Source organism: Panthera tigris, chromosome A1, assembly GCF_018350195.1.
Source record: "Panthera tigris isolate Pti1 chromosome A1, P.tigris_Pti1_mat1.1, whole genome shotgun sequence".
Taxonomy (NCBI): Eukaryota; Metazoa; Chordata; class Mammalia; order Carnivora; family Felidae; genus Panthera; species Panthera tigris.
This window is the reverse complement of record NC_056660.1, coordinates 77,658,540-77,669,729: the sequence shown is the minus strand read 5'-3', so window position 1 is coordinate 77,669,729 and position 11,190 is coordinate 77,658,540. Positions and strand designations below refer to the sequence as shown.

At 44.0% G+C, this 11,190-nt stretch overlaps 1 protein-coding gene across 1 annotated transcript in view; it reads right to left on the bottom strand.

Moving 5' to 3' along the window:
* Positions 1 to 3,765: 3,765 nt before the first annotated feature.
* The window catches only part of TNFSF13B (TNF superfamily member 13b), a 29,579-nt gene continuing 22,154 nt past the window's right edge, over positions 3,766 to 11,190 (bottom strand). Inside the window, exons 4-6 of the mRNA XM_042980036.1 lie at positions 7,664 to 7,776; positions 7,428 to 7,578; positions 3,766 to 4,370 (exon numbers count right to left, since the gene is read on the bottom strand). Coding sequence (XP_042835970.1) covers positions 4,258 to 4,370; positions 7,428 to 7,578; positions 7,664 to 7,776 — 377 coding nt within the window. The 3' untranslated portion in view covers positions 3,766 to 4,257. The remainder of the gene's footprint in view (positions 4,371 to 7,427; positions 7,579 to 7,663; positions 7,777 to 11,190) is intronic.

Below are 11,190 nucleotides of genomic sequence, written 5' to 3'. Positions count from 1 at the left end.
ATGGTTGTTTGGTAGTGTAGTTGTTTGCTCCTCTGCAACGACTAGCCCCTGGGCCCGTCTCAATGGACAGGTCGGTGTCATAACAGGATATGTGATTAGCTTTAAAGACAGTGTGTGGGGGCGCCTGGGAGGCTCAGTTGCTCAAGCGTCTGACTCTCGATCTCAGCTCAGGTCGATTTCTCAAGGTTTGTGGGTTTGAGCCCCGTGTCAGGCTCTGTGCTGACGGTGCGGGGTCTGCTTGGGATTCTCCCTCACTCTGCCTCTCCACTTTCTCTCTCTCTCAAAATAAATAAATAAATAAGCCCAAAAAACAATAAATCCAGTGTGCCCTAAAAAATTAGATAAAACAAAACAATTTGCCTAACATCTTTTCTTTTCTTTTTTCTTTTCTCTTCTTTTCCTTCCTTTTCTTTTCTTTTCTTTCTTTCCTTCTTTCCTAATTTATTCACTTATTAAGATCTAATTAGCTTTATGAAATGATTCAGCCAGCATCTCATCTAGCAAGTAGAAGGGACCTCCCGCCTAACAGCTTTTCACACATACAAAACGAAGTGTCCTATATTCTAAAACATTTTTTTAGTGTTTATTTATTTTTGAGAGAGACAGAGAATGAACGGGGGAAGGGCAGAGACAGAGGGAGACACGTAATGGGAAACAGGCTCCAGGCTCCGAGGTGTCAGCACAGAGCCCGACGCGGGGCTCGAACTCACATACCGTGAGATCATGACCGGGGCCAAAGTCGGACGCTTATAACCGACTGAGCCCCCCAGTCGGCCCATGAAGTGTACTATATTCTAAATATTGGTAAGGATCACACCAGGATAATGTTGCAGGATTTTTCACCACAATACCCGGGGTTTGTTGTCTTGCCACTTGGAAGAAGGAAGAGGGGGACACAGAATGAGCATCGGGCAGAAGTTTATTAAAAGTGTAAGATCAGAAGGGAAGAGTAGTAGAAAAGCTCTCTTTGCCGAGAGGGGACATTGGAAAGTGAACGCCGAGGACTGTAGGGGAGGGTCCTTGTTTTATAAGGTTCTGGTCAGCCCTCCCCCTCCCCCATGCCTTCCCCCTCGGTCCTTCTCAGGCTCTACCCTTGTTGGTAGGATCGCTCTAGATGCTGGGTTGTCCATTCCTGATGGGCTCCTTTCCATTGTAGGAGGGGTGGTCTCTGGCCATAAGTATGTCTTTCATCAAATTCCCGAAGGAACCCTGAGGGGGAGTAGGTGGGGTCTGTTCCATTGTTAAGAGGAACCTTAAGCCTGAGGGGGTTTGCTGTGGTCACACACCCCCAGCATTGTTTCCAAATAAGTGTTTTTCTGCAAGAAGGGCAGGGTTGGGGGGGGGGGGCGGGACGGGTGGGGGACTGACAGTGTTCCATAGTTAGATTTGGGGGTGGCTACAGGGGGATGCCCACTTTGTAAAAACGTGTCACCAAGTTGCACCCCCGAGGTATGGCATCTTATTGCATGCATGTTTTGAAATAAAACGTCCGTATTTCAAAAAAGAAGTTTAAACGTCCTGTTTCACATAATGAGTCTAGATTTCTGTCTTAGCAACCGAGTGGAAAACTGTAAAGCAAGGAGGGAGCCGAAGCCCGTCCTGCGGCGCTGCTCAGGGGTTACAACCTCTCCTCCAGGGCGGGCAAGCCGGATTCCTAACCCAAACTACAAAAGGGTTTATTCGGTTCTTCTATCAGTGAGCTGATGCCCCCAGAGCAAACCAGGCTGGCAGGTCCCCTCTCTGCACAAGGACTGAGAAGTACAGCTGATTTCTGCAGGCGTCAGGTGGGCTGCACGTCACTTCATCGTGGACACTTGCTGGCTGCTGGATGGACTGTCCCCAACAGACGGCAAGTCCACACCCTCGAGGAGCTATTTACTAGCCCAATCCTGACTTCACATTTAAGACCAGGGCGTCTGGTTGGTTGGGCCCACACACTTAACCTTGCAAGCGCTGTCACACGAAGTCCCAGGGTAACCTCATTTTTCCTAAAGTCAACTGGGGGCAGGATAGAAAAGAGGGAAGCGGGACCACCGGTGCATTGCACTGGAACACCCCCGTCCCCGCACCGCGTCACCTCACCTCCGACCCACGTCCTCATTGCTAAATACACTCCCTGAACCAGTCTCACTTTCTGCACAGTTTCACACTCGAGGAAGACAGGATTCACATTGCAATGCTGCTTTAAACTGTAAGTATAGTCTATGTGGCTGAATTCTGCACCTGCTGATAAATGATGCTAAGTCATCAAAGAAGAACAAGGCGGCCAGCTGTCGATCACAGTAGCTTGGTGTGCAAGCCTGTGGATCCGTAGCATGGCCTTCTTTAACCATATGCTCCAAGAAATACTCAGTGTAGATCTTTATATATATATAGTATTGATGTGAACAAATCCTGTTTGAAATATGTAAAATATTCATAATTTCAAATACTTTTTTTAACATGTTTTTTTAATGTTTATTTATTTTTGAGAGAGAGAGACAGAGACAGAGCGCAAGCAGGGGAGGGGCAGAGGGAGAGGGAGACACAGAATCGGAAGCAGGCTCCAGGCTCTGAGCTGTCAGCACAGAGCCCGACGCGGAGCTCGAACTTGGGAACGGCGAGATCGTGACCTGAGCTGAAGCGTGACGCTCATCCCACTGAGCCACTCAGGCACTCCATTGCCTGAATTTTTAAAATGACATTTAGTTATATGGGGACAAACCAAAAGAGGGGTAGTGTCAGCCAAACCCAATAAAAAAGCCAGGCAGAAGGCACCGAAGATTTTTATTTGGTGACTCACGTTAGCAGCAACACTAGGAAAATGACTCACCTCCTCGATCAGGACTCTTGCTCTGCCTATACTGTTTAATTATACTTTTGTAAAACAAAATACGTTGCAAAATATATTTGACTTTAACCAAAAAGCCAAAATTGTGGAAATCAGAGTTCTAAAGAAAGTTTAATCTTGAACGCAAAATACAAATCCTTCTCTGTGTTGTCTTGAAAAGCACATTGTTAACAACACTTCAGTGTAGACTGGAGTGAATTACTGTAGCCCAGGGTCTATTCTTGCATTTACTGTTTAAGCTAGATTTTGCAATTAAGCAAACAGCATAAGCTGTTTAAGCTAGAAGGACATTGTTGAATGAAGTAAACTCTACACCAGTGACATTTTTAAAAAGACAAGCAAAACAAGGGAGACTGACGTTATAAAGATAACTATGCCAGCATCCACAAACGTGATTCCCTATTAGACAAAAATGAGGATAGCGTCCCCAGCGTATCAGGATCCGTTTAACAAGCACACGGCACGTAACATCCTTCAGGATGCCAAGAACCTTAGTGAAGCCTCGACTTCTGTAAAGCTAATAACATGAGTGCTCTTTTGAAAGGCTGGGATACCAGCAGCAGTTTACAAAAAAGAACAGATCAAGAGAAAATACATTCCATTATTGTAAATGTACTCATTAACTTCTACTGGAGATTTTATTTTTACAGAATAATTAAAGGTATTTTTTCGCTGAATGCTTATGTGCATGAGAATTGGAATGACCCTACAGGAAAAGTTTCTGAAGTAACTGAATAAGCTAGGAAAAATACGTGGTAAGTGTTATCTGGTGTTCCATCAGGTGATACGGAATATTACAGACAAAAATTGCAAACTTGAAATAAACCAAAAACCTTTAAATAGTGCTTGTATTTTATTTTAAGTCCAACCGTATAATACATTGAAATGGAAGCTTTATTTCATTACTTTTTTAAATGTTGAACGCAAGATTTCTGTAAGGTTTTTTTTTTTTTTCTTACTTCCTACAACGTTAACTGGAAGAGGTGGGGGGGCATATTTAACATAGAGGGGATGAATCCTGAGATTTCCCAAAATGTCTCAATTAAGGTCCTGCGGACATGGGCACTTGTTCCCCAGCGCACAACGGAATGCCGTTTAGGAAGAAATAGGATTATCGCCCCTTGGAAACCTGTGTTTGCTACCAGCCAAGCCGCGATGCCTAAGTTGCTCAACGCTTTTATAGTGAGAGGGCTACTTCTATCTTTCCTCAAACGGGTTCTATTTCTTGTAATTCACATGACACCCCCGGGCTGCGGCTGTCTGTTCAATTTCCTGTTTTGCTCTAGGTTCAGCAAATCAAAACAAATAGCTCACAGAAAAGAGTTCGGTAACTCCTGGTTTTCGTCCTCTGGTATTTCCAGTGAAGTGTTCTCTCCTTAGAGGCACAGGGAAAGGAAGGAATTCGCCGTGAACAAGGTAGAAGTAGGTCACAGAAGTTTCAATGCTCCAAAAAACGTGCCATCTCCATCTTGCGATATTTTGGCGTCTTCCCGCGGTATTGCCAGTTGGAGTTCATCTCCTTCTTCCAGCTTTGCGATGCCTGGAAAACAGTGATTTACAGGGACTTTAAGTGGTTGTACGATGCGGGGGGGGGGGGGGGGGGAAGGACGCGTATTAAATAAAACTAAGTCATGTTGGGAAAATGCTAACATCGGCATGCACACCTCAAATCACACCGGTAGACGTCTGAACCAGTTACACCATTCCACCAGCCGGCAAACAGAAACAGCTAAAGCAAATGAGCAGAAGGAATGACAACAGATATAACTGTGTTTACCACCTACTGTCGATAAAATGGAGACGCTGAACGGAAACCAATGTCTGGTGGTAAGAAAAAAAGTTAAGTAATCATAGCACGTCGTCTTGATGGGATAGTATATGGTTAAAAGTGGTTTTGCTTCCTTATATTGACAAAGAAAACTATTTATAATAACGTTAAGCAAAAACACTAAGTAGAAAAAAACGACACACACCGTGCAGTGTGGGTATGCTGCACGTACACACTTAAAGGTGCACATAAAATGCACACATTGTTAAAAATAAAAAACAAAACACCATTCATTAGCAAAGCTTATATGCTAACATAGTTTTCTCTTCAGTCCAGACCATAGGATTAGGACTCATTTGCATTATTTTTTACAGCCTTCTATATTTCACATTTCCTTAAATGACCATATCTGACTTTATAACCAAAAGCACGAAAGTACTTAGCTTCTCAAAACTGATCGATAAATCTGTGTGTGCCTAGTTTACAGTGATGCATCCTGTGATTCAGGAATACAAAACACAACTCGGGAACTACACTCAGTAAGCACAACGATGCGGACCCCAATACGGACCCCATGTTAAAAGGAAAATAGGAGGGAAAAGGAAGGAGGAGAAAAAACAAAGAAACCAACAAACAAAATAATATCAAAACTGCTAATACTTTCAACCAATAATTTAAAAGGTAGTTGCGTTTTCATGAATATGCAGTGAAAATGTATTATAGGAACTATGTTACATATGTTAACATCCATCATCAAACCCAAAGCACCCAGATCTCCTCAGTGACAGTGGACAGTCAGTGTTTATTTACTGAATACTTAATGATGTGCCAGGCACCTTTCAAGACACACAAGAGCTGTGATCAGAATTACAAAAGACTCTGTCTCCAAGGATCTTGGGTGTTTGTTTGTTTGTTTGTTTGTTTTTGTAATGAACTAAGACAGACAACAAACAAAAGAACATAGTTTCAGGTACTGTGAAGGGTAATTGTACACTTTTCAGGATTAGCAAGGCATTTGATGACTACATTAAATAGTAGAAAGAAAAAAAATAGATTGGAATTTATTTGTTGAAGAAATCAGTTGTTATAAAGACTGAAGATAATCTAGTATTTCGGAAAGGCTATTGATCACAGAGCATTAAGTAATGCTAACTCTCAAAGTCAGTGTGAACTATTTTCAAGTAGGTTCTGTTTAAAATTCTAATGCTGAGTTATTGGCTATTTCGAGTCTTCCAGATTATAGCTATCGGCTGTACCTTCTACAACAGACACACTCAGTTTGTTCATGAGATAGTGAGTAAGTGTGTAAAGAGGCGCCTGGTCTTCTGCTGGGCTCCTCACATGGACCACCTACATTTTTTCCAGGGTATTCTGTATGGAAGCGCTTCACGCACTCAGATACAAATCTGTAGTTTTTAATGGTTTTAAACAGATTTGCCCCAGAGCAGATTAAAATTGCAAACCTGAGGTGTCCTAGAGAACGGTTCTCATGGATGATACTACGCCACAGGCATTGAGACTCAGCTTTACGGCAGTTAACTACTCTTAAAAAGCGGGCAGCTAGGAAGTGTGGCCGAGACTGTGAAAGCGGAGGGGCAGATGACTAGAAAGCCTCCACGAGCAGCTCGCGAAGCCGTAATTACTGCTGCATGTGAACAGCACAGACGGGGGGCGGCCTCGCCATTTCCAAGGATCCTGCAACAGCAGGACTTTGGTCATCGCTGGGCACAGGGGAGCTTTTCTTTATGAAAATGAGGGAGTTTCAATTTAACACACTTCCTCGTCATCCCATAACATCTATTTAAGGCAGTGGATCCAGAATGACAATCGTCTCCGTTTTTATGAACTATTTTCCTTCCTTCCCAATTGGTTTCTTGTGTACTTGTCGGCAGACAGCTTTGCGAGTTAGTGCTTCAAATAGAGTGGCCAGTCCCCGGGCCTGTGTTTCACGCTGTCTTTTCACGGGAACGGTCTGGAACTGAAGACATTCCTCGGGGTTCTCCATTGGATTTGTCAAAACCACCAGGGAGGAATCAATGTGTTTAAGGCAAATATGGGCTCCCCCCACCTGCCCAACACCAGCTTTGATGAATTCACCCCCACCACGAAATAAAGACTATGTAGGCAAATACAGCCCAAAGGCCTGACACGAACAAATCCCACCCTTCCTCTTTTCTCTCTGCGTCTTCAGGGCCCCTGGGCTGCGACAGCCTTGCGCCTACATGTTCACATCCCAAAGCCATCCGTCTGCTGTCCCTTTCCACCAGAGGTCACCTGTATGAGGCTGAGAGAAAGCCACTGTGCAACTTGACCAGACCCTCAAACCGGCCAGGGCATTCTCTAGCAGCCCTTAAAAACAAAAAAGAAAAGAAAAAAAGAAAAAAGAAAAGCTTTGGGGGCTCCCACTCTGGGGTCACACCGGGTGGTTTATGCCAAGTTCTGGAACTTAGAAACTCTGCAAGCTAGGACACCGTGTGCTGCCTCCCTGTGTCTGGATTCTGCCTCCCTTCAACAGGGCGGATCCTGTGAAGGAGCACAGGTAAAGGACAGACAAGGTCGCCGGGCACGTGGTGACCGTTCTCGTTCTATTATCACTGCTGTCGTTATTATACAGTTTTACCTGCTGAAGAAAACGCAGTTTAGAATTGCTCTCAGTGTTGACAGCTCTGAGTTTGTGCCCTCTCTCAATGTATAGAAACGGGATAGAACTCTTAGTAACGATTTTTTCTGTTTCGATTAAAAGGAACCAGCTCATCACTCAAGAGGATAAAAAACGCACAGCATATCAAGGAGTGTCTTTTTGTCTATTTATACAGAACTGTTATTTACCAGCGGAATAACAGGAATTATTGGGTAGTGTTTCAGGCATATTTTGAATACATCGGAACAAATTCACCAGACTCAGTTCGTCCCCAAAGACATGGACTTTTTTCCTCTGTATTAGGTGTCCCATAGCAAAGGTGTTATCCGTGTATAAAACCTGAGGAACAAACCAAAGAACTCTGTCAGAAGCGAGCACAAAAAGGAGGCACTGGGCGGTGGCACAGGTGGGGCGTTGAACCTACCTGCCCGTATATAAAGAAGTAACCGGTTTCTTTCACCAGGATTTTATTTTCCTTTTCTTCCAGGGCCCTTCCTCTTTTAAAGCTGAGCAGCCACGGAACGAACGTGTAGGCTCCTACGATGGAGAGAGTAACTTGTGAGGAAAGCAGTTTTTCACCTCCGCTTAGTTGCTAAACCGAGTCTGAAACTTAGAACTGAATTTCATCTTCAAGGAAAAAAAAGAAAAAAAAAAAAGAGGAAAAGAAGACAAATCAGGGCGCTCTGCTGGTTTTTCAGCTGTGCTTGCCACATTAACCCGGACAACCATTGGAGACAGGAACCTGAGGGCAAACACTTCATAAGAATGTTCTGCGTTTTCTTTTGTTCTTGTGTATTGCAGCAATTTTCATCACGGAGCCCGGTCTGCATGGCAGAGTTGGAGGCAAAAGAAAAAAAAAAATGGACCAAATGTCTCTGAATAACACTCTTACACAAGTTTTCTGGTTGTTCCTTGCTTCCCAGAGAGGAGGGGGCTAGCAGGGGGAGAATTTAGGGAAGGGCATCAGGGGAGAAGCCCCTTCCCCAGTGCACTGGGCAACAGAAGAGAGCTTCCAGAGAGCGTGGGAAGTTCCCAAGACATAGCCTTTCCTAGGACATGGTCAAGGAACTTGGCAATGTCCCTCTGTAATATCCAAGTAAAGTGGTTTGTGCTCAGCACATGAATTCTCCTCCGGGACCCCTCCGGCTTCCCTGGGGAGTGATAGGGGAGCTGTGGTGTGGAAGAACCCCAGGAAGGGTGCAGACAACAGCCAGCAGCTACAGAAAATGGGTCGGCAGGAGGGGACCCGATCTCTGTGCCAGAACATGGTGCTTCGGGACAGACACCCTTGAGGAGGGTATAAACGCTCCTCTCCTATGAATCCACAGTGTAAAGTCACTGGGTTTCTCACCGTCATGTAAAAATTGGAGTAAACGGCGAACCCTGAGGCCAGATTAAGAAATGTGGGGTTGGGGGGGAGGGTAGAAGTAAAATAGCATAAAATAATTGAAAAGAAGATGAGGGAAATGGTAACATACAGAGAGAATAATAAAATGAAACTGTGGTGGTCTAAAATAGTATAAAAAGTGTTCCCATATGATTGGTCATGTTGGACCACACGCGTCCCCAAGCTTCACCTCGGTCGTAGCAAAAAGGGAAACAATAAACAAATTCAGAGTCCATGGGACAATATGCCAGAAGCTCAAGAAAAAAACAACTTGTCCTAGACTGAGTTTAAAGAAAATGTTCCCTGGGGATTTCTGAAAGGGGCTGCACGGTAGGACACAGCAGCTGGTAACGCTTTCACATTCGTAAACACAACTGCTGAGTGCATGCACCCACTTCAGCGAGCTCCCCGAAGGCCAACCCGTCACATCTGAACTTTTTCCAAATGGGATTCTTGAGGGAAAAATATAAAACGAAAACTACGCATTTTCTGAATGTTTGGAGAAGGAAAGGACCCGAGGTGATCACACAAAGCAAACTACCCCTTGAACCTGAGTTCAGTTCCCTAAGGCAGCTCTCCCAGTTGACATGCCCACAGGTGCAGGGTGGGCGCTGGGAGGGAGAGCCAGAGAGGAGAGACAGGTGCCCTTGTCCCTCCTCTCGTGTATTCCCAGGACCTGCCTCAGTCCCCCAGGGGAGCCAATGCCCCCACAGTATCCGGCAGGCCCCTCACCACCTCGCTTTGCTGTTCCCAAGGTCTGTGAGGAAGCTTTACTTCAGTAAAACCCACCAGTGCCACTCTGGATGGTGACAGTCCCTGGACAAAAGATCTCCCCAGTTACAAGTCACAGAGACAAACTCATCGTCCCGTTTTGATACTGCATCATTTCAGTGACAAGATGACAATAAGGTAGTTTCACATTTGTTTAAATGAGATCATGTACCCGAGGCACTTTCAAAGACAGCTGAAAATACGAGGAAGAATTAATCATCCTGGTTGTTCTTACTGAAGGCGGCTACTCTCGTGGGTTCCGAGGGTACCTACTTGATGCTCTGACCAAAGAAAGGTGTCTTTTCCCTTCAAAACAGTACACATCTCGGATCCCGACTTCTCTGGGTTCAGACACTGTTTATGTTTGGTTCTCTGCTGTTTGCCCAGGGCCTGACACCATGCCTGGCCTCCAGCAGACCAGCAAATATTTACTGAATTAACTAATTCAACTTTAAACATAAGCTAATTCAAAATGGCAGGGCGTTCTCTGCAACTACCCGCCAGCATCCGATCGTTTTTTAAAAGCATTCTGTTATTTATGTATTTGTTTATTTACTTTAAAAGCATTTTGTGAGCTAGTTACTGAAACCGTGTGAAATGCGACATCACTCGTGAACTAAAGTAACACACAGAGTTCTAAAACTGGCTAGAGATGTTTACTTACTAAACATTTTTTTTCAATGTCGTAGGTTAATTTCCTATTTCTTTACACCATACTTATATCTATAAAATCAGTGAGGTGCTTTTTACCCAATTCCGCCGCTATATTGTCAGCAAAGAAAGAAAAACAAATAGTTACTAGGTATATATTCTTACGTCCTCTCGGCATTTTCTTTTGGCATTTCATCCTATCTTGCTGGGAATGTTCTCATTAAAGAGAGTCAGTGCATGGTTACCTGTTTTAATGTACTGTCTGCATTTGTCCCCCACTGCACACACACACAGCACACACACCCACATACACGCACACACGCGCACACGAATTATACTCCCTAAGGCCAAATGCCAAGAATACAGCCCAGCACAGTATATGCACTCAGTGAATACGTGCTACTGAATGAGTGTCGAATCCTTTAAGCAAACAGACGAAACAGTAAATTAAAAGTAATTATAAACTTAAGCATAAATATTATAACGTGTTTCTACATCTTAAAACGTGCTTAGATTTTTCACACGCAAATTAGACTACAGAGAAATGCTAATGAAAAAAATACACATGAAGTGCCTATTCTGTAGGATGCTTTTCTTTTTTTTTTCTCGTTGTTTTTTAACATTTATTTGTTTTTGAGAGACCGAGAGAGACAAAGCACAAGTGGGGGAGGAGCAGAGAGTGAAGGAGACACAGAATCCAAGGTAGGCTCCAAGCTCGGAGCTGTCGGCACAGAGCCCAGACGCAGGGCTCGAACCCATGAACCACGAGATCATGACCTGAGCCGAAGTCAGATGCTTAACCGACTGAGCCACCCAGGTGCCCCTGTAGGATGCTTTTGTAAACCAGAATGCATTACTACTTATAGTTAGTATTTGAAAATTCGGAAGTATACTCCAAGAGTATTACTGCTTATTTTATCTTTGCTAGTCCACAGCTAAAATACAGATGTGCTGTGGTGTATAAAAGGCTGAACTTCCCACCTCCACTCAGCTGTACATACTTGATGTACTGATCTGTTTTTGAAAACTTAAGAAAATTAATGTGTGCAACGACCTGCGAAATTCAATAAAAAGAATGCCAGTATTAGTTTGTGAAAATAATTTACGCATGCACTTGAAAGTGTTCGCTCTTAAAAGAGTAG